This window comes from Pyrus communis, chromosome 13 (genome assembly GCF_041283825.1).
Source record: "Pyrus communis isolate YQ-2024b chromosome 13, ASM4128382v1, whole genome shotgun sequence".
NCBI lineage: Eukaryota > Viridiplantae > Streptophyta > Magnoliopsida > Rosales > Rosaceae > Pyrus > Pyrus communis.
The window spans coordinates 2,534,112-2,549,186 of NC_142577.1; the positions used below are offsets into that span (position 1 = coordinate 2,534,112).

At 38.9% G+C, this 15,075-nt stretch overlaps 1 protein-coding gene across 1 annotated transcript; it reads left to right on the top strand.

Moving 5' to 3' along the window:
• The first annotated feature begins 6,493 nt into the window (after window positions 1-6,493).
• Window positions 6,494-13,948, top strand: LOC137737119 (protein transport protein SEC23 E). Its single transcript, XM_068476503.2, has 12 exons — window positions 6,494-7,659; window positions 7,765-7,938; window positions 8,186-8,347; window positions 9,430-9,572; window positions 10,233-10,308; window positions 10,438-10,610; window positions 10,734-10,815; window positions 11,348-11,425; window positions 11,947-12,108; window positions 12,224-12,487; window positions 12,562-12,666; window positions 13,169-13,948. The coding sequence occupies exons 1-12, from the start codon at window positions 6,904-6,906 to the stop codon at window positions 13,313-13,315; spliced, it is 2,322 nt and encodes a 773-aa protein (XP_068332604.2). The 5' UTR covers window positions 6,494-6,903; the 3' UTR covers window positions 13,316-13,948.
• Window positions 13,949-15,075: the final 1,127 nt, after the last annotated feature.

The window sequence follows — 15,075 nt, forward strand, 5'->3', positions numbered from 1 at the left end:
TTCCTGCGGCACCCATGTGTGTTCTTCGTGAAATTTCTACCATTTCATGCAAATTTTGGTTAGAATTGAATGTTGGGATTTGGTGATAAGGTTTGATGGTGGTGAATGGGTGAAAATCACCTGAAACATGGGTGAGAATCGCCGGAAACCTCCCTGGGTCAAAACCGGGTTTTTGGGTGTTCGAAGGCCACGGGAAGAAAAATGGGAGGGAGGCTGAGAGCTTCCCTCCCTCCTCCTAATTGGTTGTTTCTAATCTCCAAATTTTTCGATTGGTTCCCCTTCCCATAAAGTGGGAGTTAACACTTATAATCTAAAATATAATTAACTTGTTTTAAACGTCGGTAACTATACCGTTATAATTCGAACTCACAAACAGCTTTCGCCTGTGTGTTTGGAAAGACGAGTACTACAAGGACATAATAAAAGAATAAGTCCCACATGTCTCTAACCAATGGTCAACTAAGGTCAATAGCCTCGCCTTTAAGGGTATTTTTGTAAAATCACGCTTCTAAAATTTATAAAATTGTAAAATTAGGGACGAGTTGTCACACATTAGATGAAAAATGAATTTTTGGTGATTTTTTCAGTCTCGCGTATGTATTCTAGAATTACTATCGTTAGTCGAAAGCAACCAACGAAAACAATATTTTGTAATCAAACAATTACCTTTAATCTGAACCCAAAGCTTATTGTGCGGTTCTGATACCACATGTAAAATATTCTGAAATCACAACAACAAGACATTAGGATCATGAATATGATGAATTGAATTAATAAAATAGAGATGAACTATTTATATTGAACTTGTTTGTAGAATACAGAAGATATGACTCTTGCGGATGATAAAAGAATTGACGTATGCATAAGAATATTTTCTACTCCCTCCAAACTATATGTTCTTGCTATGAATAGGGTTTAGCACATAATAGAACGACTATTGTGAGAGCAGAGACAATCCTTATATAGTTGTTAAAATATCTCTCAATTAAGCCTTTTATTAAATGAGAAATACTCATAACCACAATTATATATTTAATGTCCCATGTTAATAAGTTTTTACTAAATAGGGATCACGTAATAATTCAATTAGAGGTTAAGACTTTATTATTCTAACAATTTTAGGTCACAAGATCACTTTGACAATCTAGTCACCTAAATAATAAGTTACTCTAGAATCATGTGATTGATTGACAAGTTATTGATACTCACAATTATGCTTAGCCTATTATGAAGAATGCGCCATGCAATAATAGAATAACAAGGAGGAATAAACGGATGCTAAATAACCGAAGCCCAATCCCTAGTAGGGCAATGGATTTGCATATATGGGTAACCTTCTAAAATAGATAGTTGACTTGCAATAGCAAAAGCCAAATCAGGGTTGAAGCATTGGAGAGATTTTAAAAGACTTAGAATACGAGATTTAGATATTGTACATTGGAGATGGCCTTATCAATCATTTTTATCCTAAATCTACTTCTCACTACCTTGACACACTGCGATCCAAAATTAGGGCGTGCTAGCCGTCACGGGAGAGTGACGTAGCCAAGTGCGCAATGCGGAAGTAAAAGAGTGAAAATACGAGAAAAATAAAGTCGACAAGATAATTTACAATAAAAAGATCAGTGAGTGATAGCGACAAACATGGAAGGAGAAATGCAAAGTAGAAGTTCAAGCATCCTAGGTGCAGTCCAGAATAAGCAAACACTACACAAGCATTAACTAGAAAGTCCTACATGGAGGGTACTCTGTCAGAAATGCCTTGATGCCTCTTTCGTCACCCACACCCTCGCTATCTAAAACCTGGAGGGGCGCAAAACAGAAAACGTGAGTGGGCAAAAACAAAGTTTGTTTTTCAAACCATTTCAATATCAAGTAATAACCCTTCTCTGTAAAACCCATATACTTTCTAGAAAATATTATACGTACTCATATATCAAATCATGCTAAAAACGATAAAGCTCAAATATGCCATGCCAGAATATGACGTGTCAAAATATCCAAACAAATAGTATAAGCATCAATTAGGTGAGATAAAACAAATCATAATATGCCAGTAACATCAGTACGTCAGCCGGAGTCACCTAAAGTGACTTGTATGGCTAAAACTATAGCTCTTCAACCATTATCCTGCACACGAGTCGGAACCACCTATAGTGGTCTGTACGACAGGCTGGTGTATATAAATATGCTCAATGCTACGATCATGTGAAGGCTGGGTGATGTATCGCAAGTCACTTACGAGTCAGAACCACCTAAAGTGGTCTGTATGACAGGCTGGCACCTGCCTTGGATCCAAGGTGAGGGTACGGTGCGGGAGGTGAACGATCACGTGAAGGCTAGGCCCTACTCTGGCGAACCACAATCATCGAGGTGCAGGAATATAAGCTATAACTCAATCTCATCATCACCACATCTATCACTAACAACATACTCACCTGACTTACCTGAGCGTTCGCGGCACCAAAGCATAACCAACACAATCACAATAATAATATCAACGATATTTGACATGGCATTTCAATTATAAAACCATTAAAATGTAATTTATGGAAAGATACCAATCAATATATATATATATATATATGTATATACTGAAAACAAAAGCCCACTCATTGATACGTAGAAGGATCGTAAACCTCGAGCCTCGCGTGGCTACGCTCGTCCTTCCGATAGTCCTCACCTATATGCAAAACAACTATATAAACGTCAAATTAAGGCACATAACCAACCTTAGGAAATAACTTCTCATACATTGCTCCAATGGGGTGTTTGAATATACCAATAGGCTCTACTCAACCGCACGAACATCCCCATATTTTAAAAATAATTTTTCGACCTCTCACGCGCCACCACGCGCCTGCCAAGGCATGGCCAGAAGTGCCGGTCACGACCGGGCACGTGCTTGGCACGCGTGTGGAAACCCTAACACCGTTGGGGAATATTCCGTTAAAACCCTAACAGAAGTTAACGGCCATTACCTGACGCCGTTAGAATATTCCTTTAACTCTAACAGAATATTCACTCCTTCTCTGGTGAGCCTCGCCGGTCGCCGCCGTCTGTAACTCGAAATTTCGCTGGTTTCTAGAAAAACTTCAAACCTTAATATCTTCTTCATTTCTCAACCAAATTCCATGAAATTTGTACCAAAATGAAGCTTACAACGAGTAGAACAAAACCTTACCACTTTTGGAACTTAAATCCAATGGAATCTCACCGAAAGAACCTCAATAATCCGGCCAAACCTACAACTCGATGAACTTGAGCTTCCCGATGTCCAAAACACTTCAAAATTACTCCCCAAGCTTCGTGAAGACGTCCTAAAGCTTCATACAACCTCAAAACTTGATGAAACCTCCGCGATCATGAGTGCATGAACAGTGCACCAAAACTGGGTTCTCGGGTTTTTTAGGGTTTCACGTCCTACCAACACCACTAATCGACTCCTAAGCTCGAAAGGAGTCCAAAAACACCAACAATAAACACGATCCGTGCCAGAAATGGTTGGATGGAGGTTGTTTGTACACTTGTAAAGGAAATGGAAGAAAGTCCGAGAGAGAAAAGAGAAAGAGAGTCACGGGTGTGTGTGTGTGGGTGTGTGGTCATAGATGAGTTCACAACCAAAAAGAACAACTAAGCAACACCCCAAAATGGCAATTAACCACCAAGGGCAAAATCGTCATTTCACACCTACGGTACAAATGATTCAAGACGGGCTGTCACAACCTTGTCCAAATACACTATTATAAAATGTCTTAATTAATGATTACTGAAAATTTGGTTTGAAACTCACTGCTGTTGTGAAAGCCAGACTTGTGGTCAGGAAGAAGCTAAACTGTCTTTGTGAATCTTTGTAATTCTTGAAAATTGTGAATAACCGTAGCTTACCACAAATTATTTCTTTAAAAAAGAAAATAAAAAAATTGATTATTGAAAATTTTGGCAAATATGATTTCCACAAATTATTTTCTCGCAAATAAAGAAAAATATGTCCCAAAAAAGATGGACTCAAATATGTCCCAAAAAATATGAACTGTGACAGCCCGTCTTCAAATATTTGTATCGATGGCGTGAAATTACTAAAGTACCTTGGTGCCGTGTGGTTTTACTTTGGTTGTGGACCAATATGCTAACTCCCTAATATTTTGGAACCAATTAGGAAATTAGACTTAGGTTTTATTTTTATTTGTTTTTGGTTGGTGACTCAACTGGACATCACACACACCCATACCACACTTTCATGTACTTTCCCTCTCCTCCCTTTCTCGGATTTTCTTGCCATTTTCGTACAACCGGTACGGACAACCCTCAAAAACCTTTCAAACATCACGGATCGAGGTCGTGAATGGTGTTTTTGGACTCCTTGCAAGCTTAGGAGTTAATTGGTGGTGGTGGTTGGACGTGAAAACCTCAGAAACCTTTGGAACCAAGAACCCCGATATGGAGTACTGTTCATGCAAACATGATCGTGAAGTTTTCAAAGAGTTTTAATCTTCTAGGGAGCCTTAAAACATCTTCATGAAGCTCGGGGAGTAATTTTGAAGTGATTTGGACGTCGAGAAGCCTAGGTTTAGCGAGTGGCAGGTTTGGTCGGAATATTGAAGGTTTTTCAGGTGACTTTCCCTTGGTTTTAGGTCCCCCAAAGTGGTATGATTATGTTCTTCTCATTGTAAGCTTCATTTTGGTACAAATTTCATGGAATTTGGTTGAGAAATGAAGAAGATATTGAAGTTCTAAGTTTTTCCAGTTTCCGACAACGCAGACGGCGGCAGCTCTAATGAGGATCACCAGAGAAGACGAAGAATATTCCGTTAGCTTTGATGGAATATACTAACGACGTTACTAATGGCGTCAGGTATATATAACGGTATATTCCATTTTTGGACAGAATATTCCTTAACGCCGTTAGTGTTTCCGTACGTGTGTAAAGCATGTGGGTGATCGAAAAATTTTTCTAAAAATATGGGATGTTCGTGGTGTTGAGTAGATCATGTTGGTATATTCAAACACCCCATTTGAGCAATGTATGAGAAGTTATTAGCTAATTTTGTTTATGTGCTTTAAATTAACGTTTATATAGTTGTTTCGCATATAGGTGAGACTTATCCTCAGGAGGAGTGCAGTCAATTGAGGCTCAAGGGCTACGACCCACATACCAATGAGTGGGCTTTTGGTTTTCAATATATACCTGTATACTTGGTATTTGTCCCAGAAAATGAATTTGAATGATTATACGTCTTGAAATGCCATGCAAAGTATCTGCCTATTTTACTCATGCATTAGTAGTTGCATATATTTATGATTGGTGCTGCGAACGCACAGGTAAGTGCCAGGTAAGTTTATAGATTATGGTTGTGAGATTGATTTTTATGTGAGATGTGTTGAGAGCTCATAAACCTGCACCCCAGTGTTAGTGCTCCCCCCAGAGTTAGGGCACAGTCCTTCACGTGATGTTCACCTCCCACACCATACGCTCATCTTGGATCTAAGTTAGGTGCACAGTCCTGTCGTACAGACCACTATAGGTGGTTCCGACTTGTAGGTGACCCGTGATTATTCGCACAGTCTTCACGTGATCGTAGCACTTCAGCGTATTTATTTACACCCAGTCCTATCGTATAGACTACTTTAGGTGGTTCCGACTTGTGTGCAGGTATATTTGTTGAGATGTGGATTTGAGCCGTAGAGGTCACGTTAGGTGACTCTGGCTAGATGGATAAGCTTTAGATTCAGCCGTACAGGTCACATTAGGTGACTCCGGCTGACATATCATTTGCATTGATTTATATCACATGGCTTACATATATTTTTTTATGCTGAGATATTTGACATGACATATTGGTGAATTTTGCTATTCTGAGCATAGTTGTGGTATAGATATATATATATATATATATTCTACTTTCTAGAAAATTATACAGGTTTTACAGTGAGGGGTTAGAACTTTTGAGAAATGAAATGATTTTGAAAAGCTTTGTTTTTGCCCACTCACACTTTCTGTTTTGCACCCCTCTTTAAGAGTGCTTTTTGATGGCTTGCAAGGAATCCATGGCAGCTCCGACAGATTATCACCATTGTATGGTCACCTTTGGGTGTTGTATAATTAGCATTTGTCCTACTGGACTGCACTTAGGCTATTTATGCTCTAGTTGTGTATTTCACACTTAATCTCGCACTAGCATGTTATCTTAGCTAGTTCTGCTGGTAGTTGGTTTTTATTTATTCGTATTATTATTATTATTTTTTTTACTTCCGCACTGTACACATGACTACGTTACCCTTACGTGACGGCCAGCAGGCTTTAATTTCGATCGGGTATGTCATGAACTCATAAAAGAAATCTTACAACTTTTTTTTTAACAGAATATTGGTGTTAATGATTAATAAAAAGTGAAATTGATGGAATCGAACCTATACAAGATGCGTAAACGTGCATAAGAATAATTAATTTTTACCACAGAGATAAATCGCCATTGTTGTTCCAATCAATTTTATTATAGAATGAAAAATAAAAAAATGGTGTTCATAATAAAAAAGGGTAGGCACTCTCCTACACAAATAGAATTTTGTAACTTTCCAGATTCAGATCATCCCCTCTTTTCTCTCCTTTGAACACCATAACACATAAAACCAAACCTCCAATTTCTCGACGTCTCAGAGAGACTCCCTCTTTCCCTCTCTCTTTCTCCTCTTTCTCTCTCTGACCCTGCGAATTGCGGTGGCCCCTTTTCTCTCTCCTTTCTCGAGGGGTCGTCGCCTCCTCTCTCCCCAGAAAAGAAAAAAAAATTAAAAATTTGCAAGAACAAACCCTCCCCCCCTTCCCCCATCCTTCAAACAAAAAAAGGGCTCGAATTTCAATCCGATCAAACCCCAATTCGCATTCAGGAGCTGAGAATTTGAAAGATGTCGGAGATGGCGAACACAGACCCGGAAGGGATCGACGGAGTTCGGATGACCTGGAACGTCTGGCCACGCACCAAGGTGGAGGCCAGCAAGTGCGTGATCCCACTGGCCGCCTGCATCTCCCCGATCCGGTCCCACCCCGACATTCCCACGCTCCCCTACGCGCCGCTCCGCTGCAAGACCTGCTCTGCCGTGCTGAACCCCTTTGCGCGCGTGGACTTCACCGCCAAGATCTGGATCTGCCCCTTCTGCTACCAGCGCAATCACTTCCCGCCTCACTACGCCGCGATCTCTGAGACCAATCTTCCTGGTGAACTCTACCCTCAGTACACCACCCTTCAATACGCTCTGCCGACCGATTCCGCCGCCCCTCAATCTCAGCCGTCCCCGGTTTTTGTCTTCGTGCTCGACACGTGTATGATCGAGGAGGAGATGGAATATGTCAAATCGGCGCTCAAAAGGGCACTTGGGTTGCTGCCCGATAATGCGCTTGTCGGGTTCGTTTCGTATGGAACCCAAGTTCAGGTCCATGAATTGGGGTTCTCTGATTTGTCGAAAGTGTATGTCTTTCGGGGTAGTAAGGAGATTTCAAAGGAACAGGTTTTGGAGCAATTGGGTCTCAGCGTTCTTGGTCGGAGACCTGGTCCAATTGGTGGCGGAGGGTACCAGCCGAAGGGGGTACAAATGGGAATTCCCAATGCTGGTGTAAACCGCTTTTTGTTGCCTGCTTCAGATTGCGAATACACACTGAATACGGTGGGGTTTTGAGTGTGATTGATTGGTTTCTGTATTTTTGTGGTTGATTTTAATAAATAGTATATTTGGGTTCTGCTAATTGGGTCTGAATGTGCGAATTTTCAGCTGTTGGATGAATTGCAAACGGACCAGTGGCCTGTGCCACAAGGAAGTCGTGCTTCCAGGTGCACAGGAGTGGCGTTGAGTGTTGCTGCAGGGTTACTTGGAGCTTGTCTGCCTGGGACTGGGGCTCGCATTGTAGCTTTGGTTGGCGGTCCATGCACTGAGGGGCCTGGCGCGGTAAAGCTTTAGAGTTCAGTTGTGCTTGTGACTTGATGTTCTGGAATGCATGAATATGTGTATCTAAATTTTTATTCTTGTCTTATGGCCGTAGTTACTTTAGAAATCTACAATAAATCAGTGTAAGTAGGCATAATGAAGGATATGGGTCCATTGGTGCATATTATCACTTAATTTGATAAATGGAAGTAATATGATTTATTCAAATTCTAGATGAGAAAGATGTTGATTTATGAAAGTTATGCAGATTGTATCGAAAGATATGTCAGACCCAGTACGTTCCCATAAAGATCTGGATAAGGATGCGGCACCGTACTTTAAGAAAGCAATCAAGTTTTATGAAAATCTTGCAAAACAGCTGGTTAGCCAAGGCCATGTCTTAGACCTGTTTGCATCTGCACTCGATCAGGTCTGTCTTTGTTTCAACAGTTATTCCTGCAGTTCTGGCTTTATTTATGTTTTCCCTGTGTAAACTGGATCATCAATTCAGTTATTAGGGCTTATGTTCCTGTTTGTGCATGGTTGACCTGTATTAGCATCCAGACTGTTAACATAGCATTGTTGGTTTGGTTTGGATGTATTTTCATTGCTGTTGTTTCATGGATTGCTCGCATTTCTCAATCCGTCTTTCACTTCCTTGAAGCAGTAGATGAACCATTTGTGATTTGTTGTTAGAATCAAATGAGCACTGTGTACATCTTTGGACAATTTAACAATGCAACTTCACAATCATGTGATCTTCTCCAATGCAGTTAAGACTCATGGAACAGAAACTTTTTTGGTTAGAATATTGCTTGTTAGACTCACATTTCTTAATTTATTGGGTTGTATTTCTTTTATCACACAGGTAAGGTTTATTTGAAAATTTGAAACAGTTTGAAGTTTGAAATATAAAATAGTTGAATGCCAGACCATGGCTTCTTCCTTGAAGCTGTATGAAATCGCTAACTAAAGCACCATTGGTACTGTATATAGGAAGTCCATGAATCGAAACCTAAACAAGAACAAAAGGGTCACAGATGTATGCCTTTAGTTTGGCATCTAATATGCCAATGAGCTGTTAAAGCTGCAAAGCATCAGATGTATTCATGAAATGGTCAAAATTTCAAACAACTTTAAGATCGAGCAGTTAATTGTGATCTTACGAATTGATGTTTATATCTCTGATCCTATTGTGTAGTGATTTTATAGGTTTGATCATGTAATATGAGCTCTTTGTGTGTAATTCAGCAAATTTGTCTTAGCACACACCCACACACACACACTACTAACATTCATTGTCGTTCATTTTAACAATTTCTAGAAAAAATGTAATCTAATGCTGCTTAGAAATTTTTTTGTCAATTTATTTAATGTATGTTAAATAAATTGACAAAAAAAATTCTAGAAAAATGTCATTCATTTTAACAATTTCTAGAAAAATGTCATTCTGTTTATGCACCTCGATTCTATTTTAATTATGCATTGACTTGAGACAATACTTTTGTATAGGTTGGGGTTGCAGAAATGAAAGTTGCAATTGAAAGAACTGGTGGGCTTGTTGTTCTAGCAGAAAGTTTTGGTCATTCTGTATTCAAAGACTCTTTCAAGCGTGTTTTTGAAGAAGGGGAACAATCGCTTGGCCTATGTTTCAAGTAAGTGTAATAATCATTAAACATTTTGATGGTCTTTGTTCACATTTTGAGTTCATCATAATTAGTTTGGCAATCAACTTTAAAGATGTATTGCTGACAATGTAGGTGAATTTGGCAACCTCTAGTGAAACTCCAAATGTGATTCTTGTAACTTGTTATTTTTGTGATACACGTTGAGCATGGTTATAAGAATGAAGCTGTGGCTTGTGAATCCCATTCCTTGATTTTTTTGACTTTTAAGCTTGTAGAGTATGCGGTCAAATGCTAGCAATGGTACTAGCTGGCTCTTGTCAGTTGCTTTTCCCATACGCATGATTGTTCTTCTTGTTTTTTCCTTTTTCATTTTGGGTGGGTGGAAGAATTGAAGAATAGAATGAGAAGGGGACCCATACGGTAGAGCGTGGCTGTTAGCATTCTAGTATCTGAAGGTAGTGAGTGGCTGCTTGGTATATGTACCAGTGGACTATTTATCATTACATGGGATTCCTTACACAGTCGTATCCCTTAGGTTAGGTATTTGTCCTATCCAATGCCTTTTTCATGTGCATGGACACAGTAAAAATCCCTTACCTTTTTTCACTATTCTTTATGCTTTGACTTGTATCATTAACGAATTTTTGTTCAAACTCTAATTATATGTTACTGACATTATTGTTTCAGTGGTACACTTGAGATCAACTGTTCGAAGGACATAAAAATTCAGGGGGTCATTGGACCCTGCACATCTTTGGAGAAGGTTGAACAATTTAATGATTTAGAAATTGTATTTATTTGTATTTATGGCAATAATGTTTAGAACCATTTAAATTTATTCGAAGTAGACATGTGTTTGTGGAGTTTGATGTTAAATTTTCCAAGCCTGCAGAAAGGACCTGCTGTTGCTGATACTGCTATAGGGGAGGGAAATACAACAGCTTGGAAAATGTGTGGCCTTGACAGGAGTACTTGCTTGACAGTTTTCTTTGATCTCTCGTCTAGTGATCAGTCAAATACACCGGGAACTGTAAATCCACAATTGTATTTGCAGTTTCTTACAAGGTATGCTTGAACATTGTATCATGACCTTCAAAGATGAAACATCTTATGGCGCCCTTTGGTTAAATTTCTCTTGTTATTTCTATGTGAAGACTGAATTTTGGGTGGTTTCTTTCTTAATTGCAGCTTTCAAAACCCTGAAGGTCAAATGATGCTTCGAGTAACCACAATTACTAGACGATGGATAGATAGTTCCGTTAGCCCAGAGGTATTTCAGTTTGTTTGGTGAAGCCTGGTTATTTTAAATTCAAGTTTATCCTGGACGTTACAAACACCCTTGTTTATGTTGCACGATTGTGCTGTGACACATTCACACACACATACACACACATGTGCTTCCTTTTATTTAGATAACCAAGCAAGGTAAAACTGTGCTGCTTTCTCTTTTGCTTTTTACTGTTTTCTTGTAAATCCTTCTATTAAGTTCAAGTAAGAGTTGGATACTAGAGAGAATATAAGTGTTTGTAAAAGGGTATGCATTTTGAATAAACAGTACTTTTGATTTTGTTCTTAGTTTTGCCAAGTTTGTTGTATATCAACAATTTCTAGAGTTGTTGCGTTGTCATTTTTTTCTTTGCTTGTGAAAGCTGCTATCAAATACTTGGCTATGTAATAGGATCCTGCACCTTGTGCCGAACAATATGTTTTCTTGTTATATTTTCCTATGCTGGTAACTTATTATTAGTTACCGAACTCGATTGAAGGGATATCACTGACGCAGAAGGATCTTGAATTTACAGGAATTGGTTCAAGGATTTGACCAAGAGACTGCTGCTGTAGTGATGGCAAGAAAAACTTCCTTGAAAATGGAGTCAGAGGTACTTTACAGCCATTCTCAACTGCTGTTATCTTGTATATCCCTATTGCATACCTTTTCCAATTTGTTATGTTCATATCTCACAACTTATGATAAGAATACACTTTTAGTATCCTAAAGTGAAATCATGTTGGGATAAGTTTTTTGCACTCACCGTATTTATGTATATGAAGTTAATTGTACTGCGATATTTCAAACTTTCAATCTGTGTATCTTAAATTTGATCGATTGCAAATTCGTAACATAATTTATAGGTCTTGCTTTCTTAGTACCCCAAGTTTTGATCTCAGGACTCTTAATATTTCAAACTTCCAGTCAGGGTTTCTTTAAATTGTTTGATAGCCAATTCTTCAACACAATTTATAGGTCTTCCTTTCTTATGAATGTTCTAAGCTATCTTATTGTAGATTACTTGTATTTTGTTGGTTCTTCACCAATGAATTTTTTCCTTGATTTATTTATAGTTCTTGTAACTTTGTAAGCATAGACTTCTGAAAAGATGTTTGATGTTGTTTCATATAGGAATCTTTTGATGCTACACGATGGTTGGATCGAGGACTTATTCGCCTCTGTTCGAAATTTGGTGACTATCGAAAAGATGATCCATCATCCTTTACTTTAAATCCCTGTTTCTCATTATTCCCTCAATTTATGTTTAACCTCCGACGCTCACAATTTGTGCAGGTAACCATGATTGCCCCTCTCCTTTTCATCTCTTTTGTTATGATAATAACTTTGTAAACTATTGCTAATATATTATCTTTTCCCCACTTTGGTATCTGAAATGGGGTATTTGCAGGTTTTCAACAACAGCCCAGATGAAACTGCATATTTTCGCATGTTGTTAAATCGGGAAAATATCAGCAATGCTGCTGTCATGATACAACCATCATTAATATCTTATTCCTTTAATTCGCTGCCTCAGCCAGCATTGTTGGATGTAGCATCCATTGCAGCTGACCGTATTCTCCTGTTGGATTCATATTTTAGTATAGTCATTTTCCATGGAATGACAATAGCACAGTGGCGTAACATGGGATACCAGAATCAGCCAGAACACCAGGTATGAATGCTTAATTTGTGATTCCCTGACTAGTGTTGTGCAAATGTTGATATTGTTTCAATTTTTTTTTTTAGGCATTTGCACAACTACTGCAAGCTCCTCATGATGATACGCAATTGATTGTTCGGGACCGTTTCCCTGTCCCTAGATTGGTGGTGTGCGATCAGCATGGCTCCCAGGTTTCTAACTTGTTTAAAATCTTAGATTTTATTTGATTGCTTTCCCAGTTGTACGGTTGATAGTTTTCATCTAGGCTCGATTTTTAAGTATGTTAAAACTTATAAATTAAAAATGATTGTAAACCCGTTTGTTAGTGAGAATGCTAGTTTGGTCTTTACCTTGTTGTTGGCCATGAGTAAAATTAGCAATTATTAATGCGGATGAAGGCTCATGCCCCAGATTTGCATTTTGACAATTTCTAGGACTCTTGTCAATTGTGTTGTCTATAAAGTTGTTTCTTTATTATAATTTAAAACATGTTTTACAGTCTATTTAAGGTTACTTGTCTCAGAATATTTTACTGAAAAAGGTCAACTCATCGGAGAGAATAGTTACACGTAAAAGTAGTGCTTATTAATCTTCGCAAGTGACAGTTGTCAACTCTACTGCATTTGATGAAGTTGGATGAATTTTCTGCTGTGTTCTGAACGCCTACTTGTTTTCTACTGTCATGCTCTGCAGGCAAGATTCTTGTTAGCAAAGTTGAACCCGTCAGCAACATACAACAATGCCCATGAAATGGCTGCCGGTTCAGATGTAATCTTCACAGACGATGTGAGCCTTCAAGTTTTCTTTGAGCATCTTCAGAGGCTGGCTGTACAATCCTGAGAGAGCCAAATAGAAATTTGAATTCTGCAGCTACACTTGATTTTGGTGCGGGGAAACTTGGTTGGTTTAGATTTTCTACCCCCTCTTGTCCTCCTGTTCCATTCAGTAGTTTTCCTTTCTTTCCAATGTATCTAAAGACAAGAGGCGAGACCCCCAAAATTCTTTTAATAAGGAAAAAAGCTTACAACAATCTTTTGGGGGGGTGGGGTGCGGGAAAGGTATTTAGTACTGCCTTTTGATAGAATAAGGGACGTGAAAGGCGAAATGAGTTTGATATATTTGGAAAGAAAGGTATATGAGAGGAATGTGAGTGAAAGTGCGTTCCGTGCTTGGGTTGCGGAGCCAATTCGGGAGGATATGTTGTGAGATTTTTCTTTTTACATTTTGTCTCTACTCAACCAGGTCAGGAGGTACTTTCTTGTGTCTGAAGTTTTTAAGTTGTATACTCTGATGGGTTTATGAAGGTAGGCTGTATGTACTTTTATTTTATTTTATTTTATTTTATATAAATATATTAGGGGGAGAAAAGAAAATGTTTGGATTCATTTCAGGCTGAAGTTGAGGACATTATTGTTATCGGATACTTTCCGTTGTATTGACTTAACAATAGAAATGTTGTGGAAATTGTTGAGCTGATTTCGCTTCCCTGATGTGATTTATATTTTTCTTGTGTTGGTCGTCTGTTTATATTCTTCCAGGGCGGTAGAAATGGGCTTCCATCAGCCTGGATTTGAAATATAGTTACTTCAAGGGCTCACGTTAAGCTGCTTTTTCGGATCTTTTAACGCCTCCAGGCTCCAACTCCGCCTCTCAACGGGTTACGTAGGGTGAGGCTCTGTACCACCTTTTAGCCTATTGTATAAGCACTTCACTGTGAGCTTTAAGGTCTGGCTTTGAAGATTGAACATCAGGCCACCTGAACACAAGTTTTGACCAGTGGCTCCGATCCTTGCATTCTCCTTCGGCATCGAGACATAAACCTATTTTCCTTTTTTATTAACTAAGATGTTTAAGAAACTGGAAACTGGAATATTCATACCAGGCCCAAGCCCAAGGGGAACAAACGAAAGCCCACAACATAATGCGACGCCACAAAATCCGCAACTTCATTAGCTGATCTTGGCAACCTAAGACCGATGCAACTAGGAAGGTCTTCCCAAGTTTACAAATGCGACTTAAAATGGGGCACGCTTCCCAGCTGCCGTTATCAGTATTTCCATCCAATCCCAACTACACTATCTGAATTGCGTGATAGACTGGTCAGGATGATTGAGAATCTGTTGCATCAGCTGCGACAGCAGCAAGTGTGGAGCCAAAACTTGAACTTGATTTATGAGCATGCTTGCAATTTTGTCTGCTGTATCTTTCAGCTTGTGAGTTTGTGACATGACTGTATGTTTATTTTCGGCACGCGGAAAGGGATTGAACCCTTGACCTTCAATTCTAATCCTTGTCCTCTAGTTTTGTTTTTGAATACTCTGCCCCCGCTGATGCTGATTTCAAAATGAATTGCACCACCTAGGACAAGATGATGCAGTTGAGAGCGTGGTTCAAAAATTCCGGAATTGAAATTATGGATTATAGTTCAAACCAGCAAGGGATGTCCGCGCGATGATGCGGGATTGAAAATCGTACGGAAACTTTGTTAACATACATGCTATTTACATACAAAAGACAATACTTGATGCGTACATACTATTTTGAATGTCAACGAAATTCAATCAAGTTAGCAGACTATCGTTGACTGACGAGTTTTCAAT

What these genes read in the sequence shown, in the direction of transcription:
- LOC137737119 (XM_068476503.2), top strand. Translation starts at nt 6,904, where the DNA reads ATGTCGGAGATGGCGAACACAGACCCGGAAGGGATCGACGGAGTTCGG. An exon ending in TCGCTTGGCCTATGTTTCAA is followed by an intron (nt 9,573 to 10,232) that starts GTAAGTGTAATA and finishes TTATTGTTTCAG; the next exon opens with TGGTACACTTGAGATCAACT. An exon ending in CCTGCACATCTTTGGAGAAG is followed by an intron (nt 10,309 to 10,437) that starts GTTGAACAATTT and finishes CCAAGCCTGCAG; the next exon opens with AAAGGACCTGCTGTTGCTGA.